This window comes from Schistocerca gregaria, chromosome 5, assembly GCF_023897955.1.
Source record: "Schistocerca gregaria isolate iqSchGreg1 chromosome 5, iqSchGreg1.2, whole genome shotgun sequence".
Lineage (NCBI taxonomy): Eukaryota > Metazoa > Arthropoda > Insecta > Orthoptera > Acrididae > Schistocerca > Schistocerca gregaria.
Window position 1 is genome coordinate 383,942,558 of NC_064924.1, and position 26,518 is coordinate 383,969,075.

The following is a 26,518-nucleotide window of genomic DNA, read 5'->3' on the forward strand; positions in this document are numbered from 1 at the left end:
TTGTATTATTTAGCATGTTGGATAGTGGGTTCAGAGCAAGGCAGAACCAGAAAGGACTTAATGAGTCTCCTTGGTATATTCCACACTTAACCTGTATGGGCTGTGATGTGATATTATTTGAATTTGTTTGGATATTAAGTGTGGTTTTCCAGTTTTTCATTACTATGTTTAAGAACTGTGTCAATTTAGGATCTACTTTGTATATTTCCAATATTTGTAGTAACCCTGAGTGGAGTACACTATCAAAAGCATTTTGGTAATCGATGTATGCGTAGTGTAGCGACCTTTGTTTAGTTTTAGCTTGATATGTCACCTCTGCATCTAATATCAGTTGCTCTTTATATCCTCATGCTCCATTGCAGCAGCCTTTTTGTTCCTCATTTATAATTTTGTTCTGTGTTGTATGTGTCATTAATTTCTTTGTAGTGACTGAAGTTAATATTTTGTGTATTGTTGGTAAGCATGTTATGGGGCGATATTTTGCTGGGTTTGCTGTGTCTGCTTGATCCTTAGGTTTCAGATGAGTTATTCCTTGTGTAAGTGTATCAGGGAGTGTGTATGGGTCTGCAATGTAACTGTTAAATAATTTAGTTAGATGTGAATGTGTTGAGGTGAACTTCTTTAGCCAGAAATTTGCAATTTTATCTTTTCTGGGGGCTTTCCATTTGTGCATAGAATGTTGCAAAATTATCGCTTCAGGCATTTGTGGTATAATCTTGTATGTGTCTGTTTCTACTTGTATCCACCGTGCATGTCTGGTATGTTGTACTGGGTTTGACCATATGTTGCTCCAGAAGTGTTCCATGTCTGTTATGTTTGGTGGATTGTCTATTTTAATGTTTGTGTTATCCATTTATTGTCTGGTAAAATTTCTTTTGGTTTGTGTTGAATGTTTGGTTTTGTTTCCTTCTATTTTCACTTTTTTTGTATCTTCTAATTCGTTTGGCCAATGCTTGTAGCATCTGCTTCTTTTCATCTAATTGCTCTATCACTTCTTGTTGTGAGAATTTACCTAACCTTTTTCATTTTTTGTCTGGTATTTCATTTCTTATAAGTAGTGTTAGCTGTCCGATGTCTTTTCTCAGTTTTTCTATTCTGATCTGTAGCCTGTGTTGCATGCTGGTTATGTGGGTTTCTTCTGTGTGTTGGTTGGTTCTGATCTCTGCCTAGTGTGTACATTTAGTGTAGTGAGCACTCCTATATAAACCAGTAGTTATAACTCTTCCATAGTTGTTTTTTCATTTATTTTGTTGTGTATGATTGTGTTGATAGTTGTTATTGTGGTTTTGACTTGTGGGTTATTTGGTGGTCTATGCAAGAATGGTCTAATGTCTGTATTTGTGTCTTTGTATTCTATATATATCAGCTGAAATTTTTCTTCTATATCTAACATGTGTGTCACTTTGTGTTCTATTTGTGCTTGTTCTGGTGGCTGTCTTAAGATTTCGTTTTCCTCTGATTGTTTGATTGATGAGTGTTGTACTTTGTTTGTTTGCTCTGGGATGTTTGAGTCCATTACTGTATTTTCTTCTTCTTCTGATTGCACATTATTTTGGTCCATTATTTGTTGTACTTGTTGTTTGATGTTTTCTAATTCTGACTGGGGTATCCTGTTATTTCATGTGACTGTTATTGTGATCTTAAGTCAGAAGATTGATTTCATGTAGCTCTCAATGCTAGTCCATCCTGTGCAAGCCTTTTCACTTCTGTATAAGTATCACAACCCGCATCCATTTGCACCTGCTCAGTGAAATGAAGTCCTGGTCTCTCTCTATAATTTTTATCATCCACACTTCAACCATTACCAGAGTAACAATTTCTTTGTTTTTCTGGGTGTATCCTATCAGCTGATTCTGTCTTTTAGTCAAGTAATGCCTCAAATTTGTTTTCTTCTCAAATTCAGTTCATTACCTCCTCTTTTGTTATTCTATGCACCCATTTAATTTTCAGCATTCTGCTGTAGCACTACATTCAAAAACTTCCATTCACTCCCTGTATGAACTGCTTATTGTTCACATTTCACTTCTATATAAGGCTACACTCCAGACAAATTGATTTGGTAAGGTCATCCCAATACTGAAATTGATATTAGATGTTAACAAATTCCTCTTTTTCGTAAATACTTTTTGTACTGTTGCCAGTCTGAATTTTATATCCTCTCTATTGTGGCCTTCATCAGTTATTTTACTCCCCAAATAGTAGAAATGTATCTACTTCTTTTAATATCTCATTTCCTAATCTGTTCCCTCCGCATCACTTGATTTAATTCAACTACATGGAGATAAAACATCGCCAACAGTGATCCCAGTATCAGCACCAAGCAGGTAGCCTGCCAACACAGCGTAAGCCAGAAAACTGTGTGGAGCATTATCCACGACAACTGCCACTATCCATATCACTAACAGTGTGAAGTTGCATCCATGATGACAGTTTTATTACTGGTTTGTCACACAGGCCACTGTGGTGCTGGATTTCTGTCATCCACATTATTCACAGATGAGGCTACTTTCTCAAGGGGCTGTATCATCAACCATCACAACACCATTCAAAACATCCACCTGTGGACTACAGAGAATCTCCATGGTGTGGTGGCAGTGAACCATTAGTACTGACTCAGCCTTTATGTGAGGGCTGTGATTATTAGTGGCCGCCTCATGAGACCAGTCGTCTATCCACAACCCTTCACAGGTGAAAAATATATACACTTTCTCTGGCTGATCCTGCATTCCTGCTGGCAGATGTGCCTTTGGTGATGGTCACTACCTGATGGTGTTCCAGCTCACTGCTGCCTTCAGTGTGGAGCTAAAATACTGGTAACGACGGAACATGCCCACTTGTCTAATGTGTTCTTATGTGTGCTTTCAGTCATTGAAAACTGCACTGTCAATGATCTTTCATCTCCATCCCCATCAAGTGGGTGTACCTCCCTGGGAACACAATTTTGGCCATATGTTCATATGATCTTTCTTGCTCCTTATCCTCTCAGGGATCATTTCCTGCAGTTTGTCTCCGTTTAGCAAAATCACCCTGTATATTCCTTTCAACTTTCAGCCTTCGTATCTTTGCTTATCCCTGCCTTGTCATCTGAGTTCTTGATATTCATGCATTTGCTTCCCTTTTCTCTATGATCTCTTTAGTTTCCTGTTGCCATGCATTCTCTTACAGACTTCCATTTGCCCTCTTGTCATTCCTGCTTAGCCATTTTACACTTTGTCAGCCTCATTTTTTAGACATAGGTATTCCATTTCACCCGCTTTATTTGCTGCAGCTTTATATTTTCTGTCTTTATCTAATAAAGTTAGTGTACCCTGTGTTATCCAGGAATTTCTAAATTTCTACTAGGCCCTGTCTTGCCCCCCCCCCCCCCCCTGTGTAATGTTCCCTCTTAAAACTCTAAACAATTTCTGGTCCCTTGAATTTATCCAGGCCCCATCTCCTTAATGATTCAGTTTATTTAATTTAAATCTGCATTTCATTATTATTTTCCCAGTTTTACAATGTATTTACATTTTCTGGTAACCCAAGATTATTTATCAGATTTGGTTTTCATTCTCCATTTGTGCCTATCTCTCAATAAATTTTCCTCACTATTTCTTCTTCTAATGATGGCTGAATTCTTTCTAGCCATTTGGCCTTTGATCTCCCTCTTTTTGTCCGCCCTCGTGGTTTCCATTCCATGATCTGTAGTGGCAATCTCTCCTCTGACATCCTTTTCAAATGGCCATACCATATAAGTTGATTTCCTTTCAAAAAATTAAGTCAAACTTGTGACATCCATTTCCTTCCTGATGACTTCATTTCTGATCCTTCTGTGTCTGGATATACCTCTGCACCATTTCTATGTGTCCATCTAAGTTGCCATTAATATTTTCGTTAATTAGTTCAAATGATTCAAATGGCTCTGAGCACTGTGGTGTTAATTATTATTTAATTGTCTATACATCTAATCCATTTATCACAATGCTTCTAATAACTGTTTTTCAGATTTTACTTTTGATTCCTTTCTAATTTTTGATCCTAGAAAACATCATTTAATGTTCCAATAGTGAACTTTCCAGCATTTATTCTTGAATTAATTTCCTTATATTGTGTGATTTTTACTCCTATATATTTGTACTCTTCAGAGTGTAATTATTTCCATCCCATCACCCAGTGCCAAATCTGGATTTGTTTCTCCTATTACCATGTATTTAATTTTTCATGTTGACTTGAAGGTCCTATTTTTTATACCCCTCTGTTAATTTCCTGGTGATATATTGGTACCTTCTTTATCTTGTGCCAAAACTACCTGGTCTTCAGAAAAGTTAGTGAATATGTAGTAACATCATTTATTGGGATTCTCAAGTTGTTACATTTCTCCTTATAATTTTCCAATACATTTTTTATAAAGTGTTGGTGATAGTTTATATCCCTGACATAATCCGTTCATTAATTTAAATGCAAGTGAGAGAATATTTTTTATTTTTATTTTGCTGTGGAGTTTTCATATGGGTTCTGAATTGCTTTAATTATGATAAGATTAATATTAGATAATTTTAAAGATTTCCACTAATTGTTTAAAGGTATATTATCTGTGCCTGCAAATACTAAGTAAGGGGGCTGATTTTGAATATTTTTCTTTGTAAGTATTTGTTGCAAACAAAGTTTATGGTCTATAATTGATCTTGCTGCTCTGAAGCCAGCTTGTTCTTCAGCTGCAATTTCCTTATATTGTTTCAAAAAATAGTTCAATAATACTTCCATACAGTCTGAAAAATATATTAGTCACAGTTATTCTTCTGAAATTCTTGCACTCATCTTTTTTCTCCTCTCTTACGAACTGTTAATATAAATCGTACTTTCCAATCTTTTGGTTTGGTCTTGCCACATAAATATTTTTCAAAAAGATTTTTCAAAATTTCGTGTAATTTCATATAATTTTGATCCTGCAGCCACTATGAATCAAGACCCAAAGGAATTAATGACATTAGCTGCAAGTGGGCATTGATTAAATCAACGAGGAAAGTTAAAAATTTGTACAGGTTCAGGATTCGAACTGAGGTTTCCTGTTTACCAAGGAGATGCACTGACCATTGCACTATCCGGATGGCAAAGTGGTCAGTGCATCTGTCCAGTAAGCAGGAGACCTGGGCTCGAGTCCCAATTCTGCACAAATTTTCAACTTTCCCCATTGATTTAATCAATGCGCATTTGCAGCTTATGTCATTAATTACTTTGTGCCTTGATTCATCGTGACTGTAGAATCAAAACAATGTCTGTTCTTTTGGACATGTCTAGTAAGCAGCAGACAGTTTCGAATCCTGGTCCACTGATCACTGATTTAATCCATTCCCACTGATAGTTAATGTCATTAATTCCTCTGTACCGTTTTTTAATTTCCTGCAGCTCTTACATTCTTTAAAGTTTTCACTGAATCTTTTAGTATCTCTATGACCAAAGAAATGCATTCATTATTTTCTGTTCTCTCTGTGTCATCATTAATTGTGTCCAAAAAAATTATCCTATTTTCTGTCAACAGTTCTTTAAAATATTTTTACCAAGACTGAATACTAATACATTTAATTTATTGTATTTCTTATGAATTTTTTTCCTAATATTTTCAATATCCTCTATGCTTCTGAGCTGCTTTTACCATTAAAAAGATTATCAATTTCATTACAAGTTTTTTCAAAGTTTAAACTTTCATTACCCTCAGTATTTTTCTAATTTTTGCTTGTTGCTTGTTCTATCTTATCCCAAATATGTTGAGTATTTAGCAGTTTTAAACTTTCAGTACTCGAGAGGACACTCATGAAAAATTGAGTGAGCATAGGACAACAAAACTATGTGAAGCATTTGTAAGGATATGTGGAAGAGAAATAATGAATAAACCAGTGAAATAAACACATTTTAATTTCCACATGAGCAGGGAACATTTGTTAACTGTGTACCACTTTTATGTTCCTGGTTACAAACATTGCTGAATGTGACAATCATCTGCATCCACAACAGCCTGGAACTGCACTAGAGACTGCTCTACTGCTGCTGAAACATCTCAGATAGGATGTTGGCTACCTCTCTTGCTATTCTCATCTTCAACCTCTCGTCTTCAATCTCCAACAAGTGTTAGTGTCCTGTTGATCTACCTTGTTCTTCTGGTAACCCTACATGCAGTTTGGAATGGTCAGCCAATGATTTGGTATTCTCCAAACTTGCTATTTAATAAGCAGATGACCTCATGAGTGAGCACTCTTCAGTTGGAGCTCCATTGTGCATAAAAAAAGTGAGTCATTAGCACCTCTCTCCTCACATGTTAGCAAAGCAAACCACACTAATGTGTGCCATTCACACTGCATTTCCTTGATCCTTGGGGACCAAGTTCCTCCCTATGTTGCTATAACTGTAACGGCTCCTAATGACAAGTCATAATGCACCAAATGGCAAGTTATGACACTAACACTACTGACAATGCAGTCTGAACATCATTCTTATGAAGTTGGGTACCTGTACAGTAAATATTTTTCCATCTACACTGGCTCGAGTGGCGGAAGTTTAATTATAAGTTCTCTGTATTTGTCTTTCTTTATTTGTACCTCTTTCTCTATACCTGTAAAAATAATATATTGATTTTGTCCCCTTGCAGTTAACTGCTTCACTTAGAGCTTCTTTGGCAACTTCATGTAAAGTATTAACAATACATTTAGTTGGGCCAATGATTTGTAGTGAAGTACTTCCATCACTTTCCCTTTGTTCTGTCTCGTGACAGGCAGTGCCATCTCCAAAAGAAAGGTAAAGTTACTTAGAACTATTTAGTAATATTTTTTATTTCTTGGAGACCCATTGTATGTAATCATCAAAAAATTACAGGATGAATGTGAAAAGGCAGGCTTCACTGTTCTGAGGAGGATGAATGACATTTTATTGCTCAGGTTTGCTTTAATGCGTAATGGCCTGTTTCATCAACCTCAGGGTGAAGCCTTGAATTTCTAATCCCATGTGCTGCTTTGTGTGTCAGCACTATTGGCTTACTAGTATTATCACTGTCAGTTCCAAAGAAAGAAAAATGTAATGGAAAGTTGCGGAACATTGACAAGAGTGCAGCGTTCCAGCAGCACAAATGACAGGATGTGATTACAGAGAGCAAGAAAAGATTGCACCAAGAATTCTTGAGCTCCAAAATCGCTCCACCAAATTTGAGTTATATGGAAGGCCATCAGGAGAGTTCCAGTTGAGAGTACAATATGCCATCTCAATGCTGAAAACAAGAATGATATACTCCAGACCAGCAGAGAAGACCTTGACCAGATAGTAGTGTAACATTTTGTTTGAATGATTGCCATTGCCACACAGGGATCTAGCTTTCTGTCACTATTGAACAATCACTGAGAGGAGTTGTTACTATTCCAGTTCTACTAACAATAAGGTTCACAAAGGCCTTTTTTTATGTAGGAGCTAGATTTGGCATTGTTTGAAGCACATATACATCATCAAGCCATGACTAAATCCTTTACAGTGTTTTGTGGCACCACTTTAGAAATGCTAGGTAGGTCTACCATGATTTTATTTTACTGTTATTTGAAGTGATCTACAAAACTACCATCAAGTAGCATTGACATATGTCTTAGAATATATTCTGAGCTGAATTGAAGCAAAGTATTTCTAACAGAATGATTCTGTAAACATTGATCATGCAGACGCCAACTAACATTTTCTCCCATGACATTCTGAAAGCCATGGATCAAGGGAAACAGGTGGATGCAGTTACAGTTATTCTTGATTTCTGAAAAACATTTTACTCAATTCTAGCCAAAGCTTATTAACATAAATGTGACCGTTTGTGACTGGACTGAGGATTTCAGATACAGCATTGGATATAGAGCTGCCCAGAGTTGTAGAAGTTAACTTCAGGCACTCCTTAGGGATGTGTGATGGGACTTTGCTGTTCATGTTGCATGTTAATAATCTGACAGCAATTGTAACTTAGGAAATTTTCAGATGATGAAGTTATCTTTAGTAAAGCACTATTTGAAATTGCTGCACAAATATCCATTCAGATAATGTTAAGATTTCCAATTTTTGCAAAGATTTGACTTTATGCTTAGTCCTAGGTAAAGCAGATGGCTGGCTGTAGTTGATTCGTATGATACTGGGAGAGTATACTCAGTCTACAAATAAGAACCATTGTAGAATATTGCTGAAGTGTGAGATCCATACCAAATAGGGCTAACAGGGGTACTGAAAGTGTAGAAAGAAGAGCAGCATGAATGGTTACAGATTTTTTTCGCCAGTGGGATAGCATTACAGAAATGCTGGAGAAGAAGTGGCAGATGCTTGATAGATGTCATCTAGCCCATGAAACCTTACTTACTTAGTATTAAGTGAGGAATCTAGGAATATAATACATCTACCAGTTTATCATTCCCATAGGGGCTTTGAAGACAAGATTAGATAAATTACACTATGTACTACCCTTGCTCCATGAGTGAATGGAACAGGAGGAGAGACTGTTCTTGCCAAGATTATTGCAGCTTTTTGTGTCTCATTGTTATACCCAGGATAAACGATGTCAGCAACTGACTGTTGGCTTATCTCAATCTCAGATGGCTCTCAAATTTAACTTGAAAAGAGTTTCCCATAATAACTGATTTAAAGCGGGTCCTTTTGATCCATTCCAAATTCATCAAAACTTAAGAGGAATGTATGTTTGTAAAAAGAGCTACATGCTTTTAAGTTGGTCTCTTCAGTCTGTTACAGATCCATTCAAACTTTTGAGTCTGTAAAGAGAGCCACACGCTGCTGCTGCTCTCTCTCTCTCTCTCTCTCTCTCTCTCTCTCTCTCTCTCTCTCTCTCTCTCTCTCTTAATGTTCACTACTACTGTCTTTTCCTTTGACTGATCATACACAATTTGGCTACAGCCTTCATCAGGAAAAGAGAAACACACACCAATCATACACACAAGCAAACACACCTCATACACAAATGACCATCATCTCTGGCAGCTTGGGTCACAGCTTTTGGAGTTGGAGATCATGTGTACATGAGGTGTGCTTGCTTGTTTGTATGGATAATGAATAAGTTGCTCTTTTTCTGATGAAGTCTGTGTCTGAAAGCTTTGTGTAAGAGTCTTTTAATTGTGCCTGTCTGTAACTGAATGTATCATCTTTACAGTAAGTAGTAATCTATATTTTCCTACATTGCTGATATTCCTACCTGGAATTTCCATTGTTCGATCAAATAAAAAGATGAGGTCTCCCAGCCAATAATGCCATATGATCACTTCATTTGACACAAAAGATTTGTTCCATACAGGATTTCACTCTCCTGAAACTGTCTTGATATTCATCCTACTGGTAGTCAACCTCTTTTTTTCTCTATATTTAATAAGACACTGGAAAATAATTTGTAGGAAACAGGTAAGCAGCAAAATTCCTCATGGTTGTCTGAGTCAGATTTGTCTTGCTTCATATTTAGTGAGTGTTTTAGACCACTGTTCAGTTTACAGAGATTTTTTTTCTTTTTCTCAAATATTGCACTTGATGTAGTTTCTCTGCTAGCATGCCCATCCACTTTTCCACATTTTTGTGAGTATTCTATCTTTCCCTGCATGTTTTATTGTTCAGTGGTTTTTAACTTGTGTGAAATTGTAGTGATTGCTGGAATTTAAGTCTCTTCTGTGGTTCTTCCCAGTTTAAAGACATAAAAATAGCTGTCAAACATTGGCACTTTTCCTCCCTGTTTGGTACTAGAATTTTGGTCTTCCTTTTAAAATACAGAGATTAAGGCTAATATTGTTATAATCTTTCCATTAAAATGTTATAAAACTTGGCGGTGTTATTTTTTGTCTTCTTTCAGACTTTCAATACAGATTTTATCAAGAATGCTTTTTTCTGCTCTGGTTATCCTTGTTGAATAAAATCATTCCATATTTCCATGGTTTGGTTGGAATACCATCTCTTCTGGACTTTATGCCTTTTACTGAGAGCATCTCCACCATTTCCTTATCTTTTTATTTATTTATTTAAGTTTTCCTTGCAAGGAACATTGGTAGTGATGGCTTTTGCAAACATCAGACTTAATACTATGGTTATGTTTATACTTATAAGATACACTATATTCTGTAGCTGTTGCTTCTTATGTCTATTTTTTTTACATTTGTCACATTACAAGTGATATGCTAATGCCTCATGTTACAATCACCAGCTTAAAATTCGTTGAAAGAATATAAACAATCTTCTATTAGAAAAGATTTTAATTTTGTTTTAAAAACATTTCACGTGTACGTTCATAGAGCATTTGGTAGCTTGTTATACCAAATCAAACCACTGATATATGGACTTCTATCAGTCATTTTTAATGTTGTTCTGTTACAGAAATAGTTACACTTTGTTCTAGTGTTGTGACCATGTACATCACTGTTTGATAGCTTCTGGTGGTTGACTTATTTAAAATAAAAAATAAAAAAACAACTATTTTGAAGATGTACAGAGAATATATTGTCAGATATTTGTGCTCCACAAACACTTCACGACATAAAACTCTATGTCCCGTACCATGTATATGCCTTATTGCTCTTTTCTGTAATAGTAGTATTCTTTTTCAATGTACAACAGATGCACAGCCCCATAGTTCAATTCCGTAATTGAGAAAGGGGTAAAGTGTTCCATAATATAATAATTTCAGTGCTTGGCTAGGAACTATTTTTGCGAGCTGGCTGAGGAGATATATGGCACTACTGACTTTTCCGCATACGAAATTAATGTGGTATGTCCACCGCAAATTTTCATCAACATATACACCTAGGAATTTATGGTTACCATTTTCTGTTGCAGAGATAGTACACACACTATTCATATTGTTGTGATGAGAATTGCCTGTTTTAAATGTCAATGGTTGAGATTTGGTGACATTCATCTTGAGACCCTGATCATTGAAGTATTTTCTTACTTATGTTACACCACTAGTAGCAAGAGATGGTAGCTCATTAGATTCACTTCCATAGAATAATATTGATGTGTCAACTGCATAGCTTACAATGTGGGAGTTAATGGGTTGTGCGATGTCGTTAATATATATAAGGGAGAGAAAGGGTCCAAGGATTCAGCCCTGTGGTACACCTTGTGATACAGTTCACTGGTGGACTGGGAGTTCATGATTTTATTATCTAGTTTGTATGACAGTTTAGTGCTTTGCTTACAGTTCTGCAGGTACGTGGTTAAGATTCATGGCTTGATCCCCAATACTATTAGACTTTAGCTTTTAAGAAGTATCCTAGGTTTACCGTATCAAATGCTCTTGTCAGGTCCAAAAATATACCTGCAGTCTGCATCTTCTGATCCAACAGACAGTAAACTTCTTGAATGAACTGTGTAACTGCTGTGGCTGTACTTAGCTCTTTTCTGAAGCCATGCTGTGAATCTACAAGCAGTTTATGTTTTGTGAAAAAGGCACTTAGCTGATAAAGGATAATGCTTTCAAATATCTTTCTAAAAGTGGGAATTAATGATATTGGTTTATAGTTGGAGACATCTTCCTTATTTAACTTCTTATACACTGGTTTCACTACATCCATTTTTAGAAACGTTGGATATATGTTTTCTCTAATGCTGCAATTAATCAGGTGAGTAAAAGGTTTAGAGATTTCTTTCAAGCATTCTTTAGTAACAGCACTAGATACGCCATCCCATCTAGATGAAAATTTTTTCTTTAGCATGTATATTGCCCTGTGAACCTCCTGCTCATTCACTTCCACAAATTCAAATTCGGTACACTGGGTGAGATGGCATCGGGTCTCTACCTGTTAATCTATAATATGGGTTGATTGTTTGCCAGAAGTGTAGTAGTTATTAAAAATATTACATATAGTGTCTGGGTTTCTTATAATGTTACCATCATGTCTTATGCTAAGTGATTCCATGTTCATCTTGTTGGGACCTTTTCGGTATTTGTCAATCAGCTTCCAAGATGCTTTGCTTATGTTGTCAGACTGTTCTGTTGTTTTGCTGTTAATCTGATTCCTTACGTTAACAATTTCGGTTTTAAAAGTTTGCTTGGCCCTATTGTATTTTTTCTTGAAATCCTGCACAGTAGTAGCTTTATAAAGCTGGTTTAGATCATGTTCTTGCTACCTGAGTCTAATCAGATTTGGTGGGAGTTTTAGTCTTGGATTACTTCCATTTTGACAGTGTTTAACTACCTTCTGTATTTCTTTGACTGGACAACTATATTCATAATGATGCAGTAGGGTTGAGTAGAATTCATACCATTTCTCATCCGACCCTTTTACCTGGTGCACAGAATCCCATTTCTCATTTGCTAGTTTGTCTTTAAGAGCATTAATATTTGAGATATTCAGCATTTTTTCTGTAGCACAATTTTTGTTATTTTAGGCACAACTGAATTTATGTATTCTATCACCTGACAGAAGTGGTCAGAATAAAAAAATCTAAGTTACTGTAATTTACCTTATCTATAACATCTTTGTTGATTATAGCGTAATCTATTCTAGTGGAACATGTGTCCATCACTCTGAGCATAATCTATTCTAGTGGAACATGTGTCCATCACTCTGGTGTCAGAGTTGCTATATTTACAAGATTGTATGAGGTCAATACATCACTGAGTTTCAAATTTACTGTACTATTTGAGCTTACATCTATATTTAAGTCACCTGATATAGTAAGATCATTAGAATTGGCCTGACCAACAACACTACTATGTTTATCCATAAACAACATTTGGTGGCCTATGTACTCCATCACTTTATACTTTGGTAACTTAAGATCATTACTGTGGAGTACAATACCTGTCATTTCAATTGATCCTTCTTTGGTGTGGTATTCAAGAAAGGATTTTTTTAGCTTCTATATCCTTATTAAAATAAACTGCCACACCACCACCTTTATGGTTTTGCCTTCCATAACTATTTGCTAGTATGTAACCTTCTAATCTATAATTATTATTTCACTGCATTTTAGCCCATGTTCCATTATTACTAGTATATGTGGCAAGTGTTCCTCTGTGAATATTTGTAGTATATCTAGTTTGTTTATGAGATATTGCACATTTAAGTGCATTAACTTTAAGGGTGTTATCCCTTCTTGTTTATTTACCATCTTGCATGAATCAAAATTGTTTGAGTTACACTTTTTACGACATTTTGCATACACTGTTTTTTTAGAACTGTCCTGCAATGACTGATCACTTATTTCACAGCCTGGCTTTTCTTTGCATGAATGGGACTCAGTCATATCCGAAATACATCCCTGAAAACTATTATTATGGTCCTTTATTCTAAAAAAAGTCTCATGGTTGTAGCCCAGACCAATTGGAGCTTTCTCCACGCTGTCTTTCTCGCTTGCTTATGTGGGAAACTAGCTTGGCCTTCCCTTTCCTGTTTAGGTGGAATCCGTGTTTTGTGTGTTCATCATGACTCATCTTACTTAAGTCTATCGAATGTACATGGCTAAATTTATCACACAGTTTCTTTAGCTTGGAATTGTAGTGTCGAATCTCTTTGTTTAGACACAATCACAGTGGTAAATCATGTCTCACTAGCATATTTGTGATGACAATGTTCGTTTGAAATAGTTTTGGTAATATGTTACGGAAACATCTCAGGGCTATCTTGCTTTCGTTTTTGTATTCGTCATTGCTGCCACCAATAATCACAATGTGAGCGTCATTGTTCAGTTGACTTGTTTCTGTTGTTAAATTCTCCACCACTGCATTCAACATTGCATCAGGCTTGATATAAGTGAAAACTGAATGCTTTGAATGCATACTTTCACGAAAATGTTTGGATAGGTCTTTTCCATGACTGTTGGCATAAAGAAGGAGCCCTATAGTGTATCTTAAGGTTGGCAAGTTCTTTTTTGGTTCTTTAGCAGGAGTTTTGTGATTACTTTCTTGTTTGTTCATGTCTCTTCTGTTACCACAATCCACTTCTAGTTCTTAGAATTTGTTTGATAATGGTATCACTGGGGCTGTACTTACTTGTTTGTTCTTTTCAGCACAAGTCTTATTGTCTGCGTGGAATGACCATTAACAATGGCGTTGTCTTGACTTAGGCAATAATTCCGATCCACTGCTTTATATTTAATTTCCAGCTCTTGATATTTCCCCAGAAGTTCTTGATATTTTGTATTGATTGGCATTAAATCATCTGTTAACATGCTTATTATTTTTCTTTTGTCTTTAGCTTGTTGGTTATTTCATTTCCTGTGGCACTTATGAAGCAGTGTTGGCATGTCCAGTTATGTCCATCTGTTATATATTTCAAATTGACTTTGACACATTTATCGTTGGTACCAGTACTTGCAGTCGACACACAGGATACCTCTTTTGACCTTCTTCAAGCAAATTTTACAAACCTCACTATCACTTTTTAAAGAAAATGAGACATCGCTACACGAAAAATGTGCACTTGATGCCACCTTGCCAAAGGATTTTGCGTTGCTTTCAGGAAAGATTTGTTTATGTCTTCCTAAGTGTCCATTCTTGTTTTTGATAAGTTTTTTCGGTAACTATTTTTGTATGGTTTGAGCAATTCTATGTAAATTTTTGTCTTATTTTCAATTTTAGTTTGGCAATCCTGACATTGGCATTTATGGTGTCTCTTTTACTGTTGGTTATTGTTGAAATATAGTCAATCTTAAATTTACCTAATAAAGATTAAGGTAGAGACAGGTGTTTGGAAGGGCTCTAAAATAAGTAGACATAAGGATCAATATTTTCTATTTCTGTTTGTTCTTGTATGCACTGGGTATCTTACAATTCTTTAGATTCATTTTTGTCTTACCTGGGCATTGAAGTAACCAGCTAAAATTTTCACATTTAAATAGGGGGATTTATAAGATCTCATTTCCAAGTGTCTCCCAAAAGAATTCTGTAGTCACTCTTGTGGATTATGGAGGCATGGCTCAAGCATTGATGATTGTATGAGATGTTCTTTGTATCTTAATGTTATTAGCAATGCTGACAATAATTTATCAGATGGTAAATTCAGCAGAGAAAATAGTTAAAATTACAGAGAAAGGAAGTCTAACCATTATATAGCTTCAGGAGGATCGGTTTCTGGGGAGGAAAGAGAGAGTGAGTGGAGAAGATTGCAAAGATGTGAAAGATTACTCAAAAAGAGGTTTGAGAACAAGAGCAGGAAAATATAAGAATAAACTGCCCTCCCCCCACCCCCCTTTCTCCTTCCCCTAACCCAACTAATCTATCTTTCCTCCCTGAAGAAGGAACCCACAGCTCTGAAAGCTAAGTTCAGCAGTTCCCACTGTAAGTATTAATGTACTAATACTAGGACTTTGCCTCCTGAAGGTAAGTAATGGTTAGCCTGTTTATTCACAATTTTCTAAAATAATTTTATAAGAGGGTATTTCAGGCACCTCTTGGAGAGGCCTGAACATCTTGGTTTCAAGAGATTTCGGCATATCTAACAGACATAGCAAAAGGGAAGAACTTTTCAATTTCTAGTACATTTATTAAAAACACAAATTTTTGGATGGAAATATATATGACAAAAAATAAAATGTGCCCATCTTTTCATTACTTGCACATTTGTATAAAATTGTAGATCACACACAAAGAGCACAATGAAAGGTAATACAAAATATTTGATTACCACAATACCATCAGTCATGTTTTGAGTTACGGACATTTTGCAGAAACATTTGATGGACAAATTTCACCATACCTACTTCAATTTTAGTGAAGTGGAAAAACATGTATATGACAACCCCTTGCTTTTAATCCAACTGACATGTAAAGAAGCATCATTCACATCAGTATAATTTGGATAATTTTCCACTGCAATCTTTTTATGAATCATGGGCTAGTTTGAAATGGTATGGACATTTAGGACTGTTTACTAACACAGCCATTTCATTTATCATTACAATTAATTATAGAATACAAAATCTGATAAAGCTTAAATCTGTAACAGTAATAATATTTAAGACGTGTATTTCAAAATTTCAGAATAATTCATAAATTAGTGCATGTTTCTGAGATAAAAATAATCAAATATTGTATAAGCATTCTTGCTGCATGTTGGAATATTTAGTGATGTGATGAATTGAGGCAGCTAAACATTCATTCTGACTGGCAGGTTGTTTACGAATACATTGGATGTTCTGTATTTTTTTTAAAACACTTTTGATATAAGGATGTCTGTTACAGTCTATCTGAATACCTATTGAAATTACATTTGAAGCAACAAATATGACAAGGTTTTTACATGTATCAGTGACTTATTTACTTCTGAACAACCTCGGACATTTTGTTGCATTGACAGTTATGGCAAGTACAATGGGGAAACAAAGCATACATTCTCATGCCCTTGTGAGCTATTCTCATATAGTTAACATTAGCTCACTGTACTTCAAAGAGTAATTATTGCTATTATCAATGCTGAAAATCAGCTCAAAAATAGTTTTGAGGCAATATCTTTCAAAAAAGATTGAGAGAGAAAAGGAAAATCAGCATTATATGAGCAAGTAAAGGGGTTTTTGTTACTTAGTACAGCACCTGATAATAAGTACAACTTCTGTTTCATTTAGGGCAATGCTGCTCACAAATCAAATTTACTCCCCATTACAGTGGCTGGTAACTACTTGTAATATGAGCCTTCATGGTATTATTATAAGAAAGTATACAGTCAGTCAGTACACTGTTTAGTATCACAGCACATCTATTGCAGGACTCTGAATATTAACTGCAGTAGAAATTGCCAACTTCACACAGTTCTCCTTATTTAAAAATAATAACAACAACACATTAAAACTCATGGTTGCACCACAGTTAACTTTATAGGAATAAAATGAAATAATATGGCAAGAGGAACAAAATATATGAGATTCAACATAATGCTCATGTGATAAATGGGACTACTACTATATAAACCATTCTTACATGCTTTGGCTGGTAAACTGAAGAAAATCTGATATGGTTTTCTTTACAGGGATACTTTCTCTTGGTAGTTCAGTCTGTTATTTGTTTCAAATATTATTTACAGTCCATGCATATTTACAGTGGAATGTGAATATGCTATATACAAAACTAAGTAATGCCACTGAGCATACATACAATAACCACAGATACAACAGACACATATATTGCAAATTAAATACATTTTCACATAAATAAGACACACACAATATGACATTAGCACAAACATGAGGGGACAAAAAGCGATACCATGGCACATCAGTAAACACTTCTGTAGTGGAAGTAGAAAGCTCATGGATTAATGAAAGAGAATGGACCTTTCTTTTACTTCATCTTGTTGCAGGCACATCATTACTAATATTAGAGATACATTGCTTTTGCCTGCAGTACTAATTGAAATTTTACAAAATTTGATTGCAAGTCATTCTTTCAAATATTTGGTATTTGAAAATGTCCTCTATTTCAGACTAACACATTCTCTCCAGATTGTCCTCATCCTTTGGTTTGTTCTTCCTTGTCTATTATTAAAACACAGTATTAAAAATTTTATATAAATCCTTTTCAACTACAGAACACTGTATCCTGACAATATGATGGGTACAAAATTCAACTGGTAAAACACTTAGTTCACATTATCACACACATGACTTATGTCTTTATATGAAATTTCTTTTTGTTCTGTAATTTGGCCAGTGCAAATTTTATTATAGCTCTGTGCTCATTTCATGTGCAACTTCATGTCCATTGGTCATATCAGATTTACTGCTGGATGAATCCCCGTTGTTGGGCTTGTACATTGTTTGAGTTTCTAGAGGTTCTTCATCTTCACATATAGTCTCTGTGTCATTGCTCCAAACAGAGCTCATCGTGCTTGTCTGAAAGCAAAGCAAATAAAATACATTTCAACAATTATGTTAGTGCAGGATTAATTGGTACTCTGTTAGTTACAAAGGTTATGACTGTAATTAAAATATTTTACTTAGTGACACTACAGGTGGTTGTACTATGTAGTTTCACAATTCAGGACACAGAAATTATTTTCATATAGCCTTTGCTTCCTTGTTTGCTTTCATACTGGAGTACATATTACAGTGGGAAGATATTCAACAAGCTCCTATCTAACATGAAGCAAGAAATGGGGGCTCCCTGCTGTTTCAAAAGGAAGTTAAAAATGTATCTGATTAGCCACCCTTTCCACTAACTATCTGAACATCTAGATTCAACAATAGAGAATTTCTGTTAGTTACATGCCAAATAGAGTATCCATTGTAGAGTTGCATGAAAATTAGTGGTGTACTGCAAATAGGAGTAATTTTCTCTGAAAAATACCACTTTAATCAAGTAATGTTAAGCTGCCAACAGCAGGTTAAACAGCAGTTGTATAATATAGCTGAGGAGGTAGGTTTTCCAATAGAGCAGCTTTCTTTTTAATTTAGTCAGTAACATTTAGCTGTAAATAGCATGAATAGCACTAAGCAAAGCAATAATTTGTTGTCAGTACAGAATACAGTTTTTCTTGTCACTTGTTAATGTATTGATGGGATCTACAGAACACAATGAATGAATGAATTAATGGGCAGAAGGAACCACAATATGAAAAATGATAGTGCAGAAAGACAGCAGTTATAATTTCTTCAGTGTAATGATATATTTTTTTGTAATTGGGCTCAGGGTTTAAGCCAATCTTCTTGCAACTGGCATTTATCATTAGTAAATAATACTAATCTAAACATATATGGAATGTTTATTGCAGAGAGACGTTGTGTTTTAGAATTTAGTATTAAAATAACTATGGACTATGAATTAATGTATGAGGAAACACCCTCAAACAATTTTGTCCATTCATAAAAAAATAAGCATTAGTGACCATCAGAGACAACTGCAATCATATAAAGGAAAGTAACTGCTCAGCAGCATTGAGCACCACTTGGTTTCTTATATGCAGAAATAAAACCCAATATTTCAGTGCAAAGAAAGTATGCACATACACTGGACTCATCAGATGTGAAAACAGTTCAGTGGTATGTGTTATATTATTTCCAGAGAAAAGGTGGATAAAATTCCATATATTAAGTATCAAGAAAACTTTGTATTAGAAACTTCATTACATGGTACAGCATGATAAAAGGCTCAGTTTATATGCTGACAAACTTCACATTCATTAAGACTATAGCATTATGATAAGCAGAAGTCATGGGAGTTTGTAATGAATAAGAAGTTTTATATGGATGGCAATATTGACTTTTTTGGAAACACATTGTTTTCAAATGAAGTTACTTTTTATTTTTCTGTGGCACTGATTTAATTTTTGAATTTAGGCTTCCATGTATTGTCACTGAATTTGTTCAGTGTAAGTTGAAAAGTAGGTTGATCTGTCCAGTTTTTGTTATTGTCATGTATTTTGACACATAGGAGCACTCTGAATGTTAAAACCATAGAGAATTGGCAACCCTATATTCTGTTTTGGGGGGATGCTGCTGTCCCCCCTCCCTCTCCCCCATACCTATTGGACTATAGCTGTCCACCAGTTTCTGGATGATAAATATCCCAAGTGCAGGACTGCGGGTAGTGGATCCATTCTCTGACTGTCATCGTCTTTTGATTTTTTCCTCTAAAACAGACATACGTAAAAGATTGTATTGTTTAAGAGTTGGCAGTACATAAAGGACTTCATATATTTGCCTAAACTGGATGACATCCCAATACTGAGAACTTGTACTAGACATTCAGTTTCTACAGTCACAAGAACATATCGAAGATGCATGTGTGGTGAGGAAAAACTTGACTGTGTTAAGCTTTGTTCACATGTGACACTTTACTAAAGAACACAGAGTAAATTGAATTGTTTAAGTAGTTTTGCTTTCATGTTTTTTTAATTATGTTTTCTGTGAGCATGTAATAAGTAGAAGGTTTGCAAAGGTTCACCCTGATATGTCATCATCTGAAGTTGAGCTTGAATCTGAAATTAATTCTGGAGGAATAAGTTACACTGAAGAAAATGTAGCTAAATATGTTCATATAATTATGTTATGGAATGTTCTGGCAGAATGTAAATAATTTTGGAGTGAAGGTAAAAACTCGAGCAGTTTTCATTCTTTTTTGTGCCTGTCAATGACTTAATGCTTCCACTATTTGTCGAGTTGTTACCTTCAGTCCTAAATTATTAACTTGTTTTTTTCTTATAGTTTCTCTGCAAAGAAAGTTGAGATTCTTAACTCATCATGGACTTATCAATCAATATAATTCCAGGTCCTGGCACTTCTATTGCTGCCGTTTATATGTGAAAGGTGCCTGGGCAAGACTCAGAGATAGAGCAGCTTGTTTGTGAGTGGAGTGGAGGAGGAGCTGCTGGGCAGGGATGGCAGACACAGCAGAAGGGCAAGACGGGGGGGGGGGGGGGGGGGGGGAATATAAAAGTGTCGGGCTGACATCTATGTAGTCAACTCTTCAGAGATACCTGGTGATGGCAATGTTGTCACTTACCAAAATTTTGTACCTGTTTCACTCTGACATCCAGCTGTTCACCTTTTAACTACTTCATCAGTACAGACTATGATGCAAAACTGACAGATCAAAAGTTATAGGAATTGTAAATGAGGATGATGATAAAATGGAAAGGGGTTGGGGGGGGGGGGGGGAGATGAATGAATGAATGAATGAATGATGTCTTCATTTTATTATTTTGTAATACCCTGAGTTATATATTCATTCCTTTCTTGATATTGGGTACTGGATAATTTAACACTTTTCAGGACATCTGTGTACCCCTCATAAAATACCAACAATTGAGTCTGAAGATTTGAGCTGGTGTTAGTTTTAGAATTTATGCATCTTTGTTATCATAATCATTACTGTTACTGGATACAGTGTTACATATGAAAGTAGTTCATGGTCAGAAGACCTTGTCAAGACAGTGATGGTTCCAGACCCCAAAAAGATTTGGGTGATCTGGATCCTCCTCTCCACCGCGAGCTTTTCTGAACTGCACAGGTAAGAATTATCCTCACAACAAATTTTCCGCTCTCAAAATCATCCTGGCCACAACCTACAGTAACATACCGCCCCACATTCTCCATACATCCAATTGTTCCTACTCCCCCTGCTGTCCCCTTCTCACAATTTGCCTCCCATCACCCTCATTGTGCACTGACCTCTGCCAGTGCACACCCCTGACTTTTGAATGTGTATGCACCTATCTTTTCTGAAGAATAGATGGGCCAAAAGCTTACACATAACAGTCTTTTCATCGTACCTGTCTGCAACTCAGCATGTCATCTTTACAGTTTGTAGCAACCTATTTTTTTCATAACATTGTGATATGCATAATGTCAGAGAAGGATGGGGAAGAGCAATTTGGTTTCGAAAAGGGAGAAGTTTAAGAGGAGCTGTAGGAATCATTAGAATAATTGGTGAAATATGTATAGGAGGAGGAAAATGAATGAGTTTGTTCATACACCTGGGAAAGACCTTTGACCAAATTAAATGGGACAAGCTGATGGAAATTCTAAAATTGAAGAAGGTGAACTGGAAGTACAGGAGACTAATTAAGGGATTGTACAAAGGCAGAAAGCAACCATGAAATAGGATGACAGACAGGTTTGAAATTAGAAGAGGATTAAGACGGGGTTGTTGTCTTTCACCAATGCTGCTTGTTACGTGTAAGAAGATGTGATAATGAAGGTGCTAGAAGTAGAGGAGGACTAAGCATAGGAGGACAGAAGATCAAATGCAACAGATTTCCTGATGAAATAGTGTTTCTTGAAGATAAAACAATATCTCTCAGTAGAACACTCTCCAGAGATGAATAATTACAAGAGTATGGAATAAAAATCAATGCAAAGAAACCTAAGGTCATGAGAGTATATGACACAGAATATAAGAAAGTGAAAACAAAAGAATTTGAAAGGCTGCACAATGCAGAGAGCATGATAACTGATAAATGGATGAGTGAAGTAGAAACAAGATCCAGAATTACAATGCCAAAGCAAGTTTTCCAGAAAAAGAAATGCTTATTATGCAGCAGATTTCGGTTGGGGTTAAGGAAAAATGAGTGAAATGCATTGTGTGGAGATGTTTCTGTGCAGTTGTGGAACTGGATATACAAGAAGAGAGAAAGAGAGAAAATTGTGGCTTTTGAAATGTGGGTTTGAAAGAGAATGGAGAAAATAAAATGGATGGATAAAGTGAAGAACAGTGAAGTACTGGAAAGGGTAAAGGAGCAAAGAATCCTCATACGGCTGATCAAGGAAAGGAAAGAAGACTGAGTGAGACATATATGGCAAGTAAAAGGATTCTAACAACAGCTACTGAAATACAGATGAAAATAGGGAGGATAAGAATAAAAAAGCCAGATTGAAGTGAAAAGAGGGAGATACCAGACTGTGAATCAGATGACGTGGAAAAGGGTCAGAGAGAGATAGCAATGGTGTCAGGAACCTGCCAAAAAGCAGAAATCTTATGACACTGATGAATTTGGATTTCCTAGTTTTGATGAGAAGTCACCTTAAGCATTAGGCAGTTCAAGAATACCTCCAAAGTACTGAACCAAACGTTTGATGATCCATCTAAGTTTCTGAACTCTTATGTACAGAGATTTTACCATTGTGGTAATAGCATCACTGCAAGGACAATGGTGGAGGTCCTATATGTTAGCACAGGACAAGAGATGATATATGTTACAAAATGAACCTTAGCCAACTTATGGTTAATCCTAAAGCTCATTAGAAGCAGGAAACCCAGGTTCAAACTTTGATCCTGACTTAAATTTTCATATGTTACTTTATATGACTTGTTTGTGAGTGTTATTTCTGTTTAATGACTCTGCTTGTATGTATTTTGGATTTTGCAGTCATGTCATGCATAGAGTTTGTGGCCTTAAAGTGCCCCATCACACTGTTATGTAACAGAATTTTGATTTACCAAACAGTTAGCTGGTATAGCTCTTGATGTCATCTGACAACATCTGTAACAATATGCTGTAATTATTTAGTATTTTCTGCCTGTAGTCATGTGATAGGCATGTGGTGAGTGCAAGAAAAATAAAATCCACAACAGATTTGATTGAGATGCTAGAACCCTAAGGTTCCTTGCTTCAAAAGGTGATGTGTCTACGCTTTAATAATGTTTTATATTTGTATTTGATGCAAGCATTTTCCAAAGGACCTGTAAATCATTTCAAATAATATAATTTTTGAAATTATGATGTATGTGAAATGGATACAGATGTAATAATAATAATAATAATAATAATAATAATAATAATAATAAATGAACAGGGTGTCAGAGAATGCATATTAACATGTCAAAATGAAGGCCAAAGTACTAAATTGTATTCTCTGAAACAGCTTCACTGAAGAAAATCATGATGCAGTTGCAACATTCAACCTGACTTAACTGGTGTAAAGTATAAGTTCTTCTGTAGGGTCACAAAACACATGTGCAGAACTATAGACTACCTTGTAGAAATGTGTAACATATATTGCACTCATGTACATCTTTTTTGGAGGCCCAATGACATCTATGTAGGAATCAATATTTTCTCGAAGAGCTACCTGTGTGAAACTGAGCTTCATCTGATCGGCCTTTAGATCTAGATGTAGTAGATAGCATAGCTCACATTGATACATTTTTCTTATCTTCCATTCACTTCATAAACACAGTGTGTGCTTACGAATATGTGAACATGTATAAAACTGGATAGAAAATTCCTGGCACACAAAACCCTGTAATTTGTTCTTAATGGGAGACATAATCAGAAGTGAAGGCAGCATCTGGCATACCTCAAGTTAGGGAAGAAATTATCTGAGGCAAAGACTAGCAGCTGACCATACAAATAAACAAACATAATGTAATTTTCAGTAACAGACAAAAAATCTGATATTGTCTAGCTACAGAATTTTGTGATCAGCCTCAGAATCAATCACATCTTTCACGTATCTAGGAATATCCCTCTGGAGAAAACTGAAGTGCAACAACCACACTAATGTAGCCATGGGGAAGATGGGTTTCAGACTCAAATTTATTTCTAAGAATCACGAAGCAGTGGAAATCATGGGCAAAGAGGTCATCAACAAAACTCTTGTTCAATCACTTCTTTAGCACTGTTTGTCAATCTGAAACTTTACCAAGTTTTAATATAATAGAGAGGAAAGATCCAAAGAAGAGCTGCATATTATATGCACGTCTCTGTAATGAGTGCAAGATAGTTACATGAGAGACAATGTGTATTCTGGAAAGCCTTACTCACAAAATTCTGAGTAATCTTCCAAACAGTGTGAAGAACATATCACTTTCTTCTACATACATCTTACGTAATGCCCCTGGCACTAAAATTTGGGCATGGATACCAATATGTTTTCCTCTCCCATACCATTTGTGTAATGAATAGAAGGGATGAGTGGTTGGGGTAGGTGGTGGAGGTAGTATTTCTGGTACATTGTGAAACCTATGTCAGTCATTGTGTGATGGTTTGCAGATGAAGAAGTAAAAGACAATTTATCAAGGAAGACACTGCCATACACTTGACACTAAACTATGTACAACCTGCAGTACTCTTCAGTAAAGCAATCGTTAGAAATATAGTTTGGGCCATAAAATCCATTTGTAGGCATCATTTTGTTTAAAATTCTAGTCCCTCACTATTTTCTGGCAGTGAACTGGCTTACACAACTAATGCTTTCCAGCATTACTGAACGTCCTTATTTGAATAGGAGTTTAAGCCTGTACAGTATTCCACTCCTCAACATTAGTTCATACGGCTTTTCATTTACTAAAATTTAAATTGCAGTACAAGATTGCCGATTACCTACCGCAGTGATGGAACATCAGACAGAGATTCTACTCAAGTTTCATTACTGGTATATAGTTTTGAAAATGTTTCCATGAATCTTTAAACATTCTGGAATGTTTCAAAAAATACTGTTTTTTATTGGGTTGGCTGTTTATCAGGTATCATCCCAAATTAGAGTTACGAGTATATTCAAATTTAAAAGATATAAAGAAGTCCTACATGCCATAACATTACATTATTTCAATTTTTGTGAGTTTCAATATCTATAAAACAAAAACTCTCATATTTTATCTACAGTTTTTTATGATTCTATGTATACAAAGTAACTAGATGACATAAACGTATTTGCACCAATTTGCATATTGTTGTAAGATTTTTTCCAGTCTCTGAGCAAATTAGCATTATTTGATTTGAAAGGAACATGTAAATGCATACCTTCAAAATCTGATTGATTTTAATCATTGCTACAAACCAATATTTCTCCTTTATCATAAAAGTATTCCTTATCCATTGTTTGCTTCCAGTTTTGGAATTATGGTTAAGGTTCAACATACGTGGTGTCCCAGGAAGAATGACCAGTATTCAGAGATATGAGAGGAACAATCATTTGAAGGAAAAAACATCATATGAATACATGTCCTGTTTCCAATTGTTCTTGTAAAATGACTGGACGTATCAACAATGTACATTAAAGGTGTTCTGTCTTGGAAGCATTCAGAAAAGGGCATACATCCAAATGGAGTTTTTTTTGCTTTAAATGAGCATTCCTGTCACACCCCTTAGCAGCAAAATTCGTACTGGGACACACTGTACAGTGAACAACAGGTTCGTTAAAGACAGACAGAGGCAAACAGAAGAAATGTCACCATCTCAGGGGCAGTGACTAGGGGAAACCATGAGAAGCATGAATCAGGTTGGCGGCTACATGGCAATTTGAATTCCCCTCTTCAAAATAAGAGCACTTAACATCTGCATTCCTTACCTGATTTTTTTTAATTTTTGTATGTATCACAATGAAGAACTGCATGATTTAATTTGTGGAAAACTAAAATTTTCTTCCCCTTGCCACTCCCTGTATCTTGCACAAACATGCCACAATATAAAATAATAAATATCAGGTGATGTTTATGTTTGTTTCCTTACACAACTTCTGGTTTTCCAAGTTCCAGTTTGCTTAACATATTATGTTAATAAGTGTGTTACTCTAAAATTCCACTGTTAAAAAAATATATGTTCTGTGTAGGACAAAGCACAGACGTCAATTTTATAATTTGGCAATATTATGAAAATGGTAGATTGCTATTCGCCATATAACAGAGATGAGTTGAAAACAGGAACAACAAAGACTACTAAACATGTAAGCTTTTTCTGGTTACCTTCCATTCAGAAAGTGGGTGCACTCAGCGGCTGTTATGTGACTTATAAATTATAGAGTGCAGCAATCAGTCGTCCATTTTTACATTTTATTATGCAACTCCAGATTTTGGCTAGTAGCTAGCCATTCTCAATGGAGTATTTTCTATTCTCAATGCATTCAAGTCCCTGTTGTTTGGGCGTCAGTCACAGTTCTTTGAAATTTCAAATAAAATCTAAAAATGGACGACTGATTGCTGCACTCTATAATTTATATGTAAGCTTTTGGCAAAAAAGGTCTTCTTCTGAAATAGACAACATACACAAACATATTCATGCAAACACAGCTCACACACGAAAGTAAACCACTGTCTCTGGCTGCCAAGGCCATACTGTCAGCAACTGTGCATGATGGGAGAAGCAATCTGGTTGGTCAGGGTGAGGAG

General features: G+C 35.7%; 2 protein-coding genes across 8 annotated transcripts in view; one reads left to right on the forward strand and one right to left on the reverse strand.

The window, feature by feature from the left end:
- Window positions 1-26,518, forward strand: part of LOC126273199 (cilia- and flagella-associated protein 161-like) — a 376,598-nt gene that overhangs the window by 338,369 nt on the left and 11,711 nt on the right. Inside the window, exon 8 of one of the 2 annotated variants that reach the window (XM_049976741.1) lies at window positions 25,217-26,108. The exons of the other annotated variant lie outside the window; for it this stretch is intronic. The gene's annotated coding sequence lies outside the window, so the exon portion shown is untranslated. Of the gene's footprint in view, window positions 1-25,216; window positions 26,109-26,518 lie in introns of those variants that run through there. 2 annotated transcript variants of the gene reach the window in all.
- The window catches only part of LOC126273198 (band 4.1-like protein 4), a 1,244,225-nt gene continuing 1,233,015 nt past the window's right edge, over window positions 15,309-26,518 (reverse strand). For 4 of the 6 annotated variants that reach the window (XM_049976738.1, XM_049976736.1, XM_049976733.1 and 1 more), the window contains one exon: window positions 15,309-17,805. In XM_049976738.1, coding sequence (XP_049832695.1) covers window positions 17,774-17,805 — 32 coding nt within the window. In that variant the 3' untranslated portion in view covers window positions 15,309-17,773. The remainder of the gene's footprint in view (window positions 17,806-26,518) is intronic. The other 2 variants (XM_049976734.1, XM_049976737.1) reach the window with 2 other exon arrangements.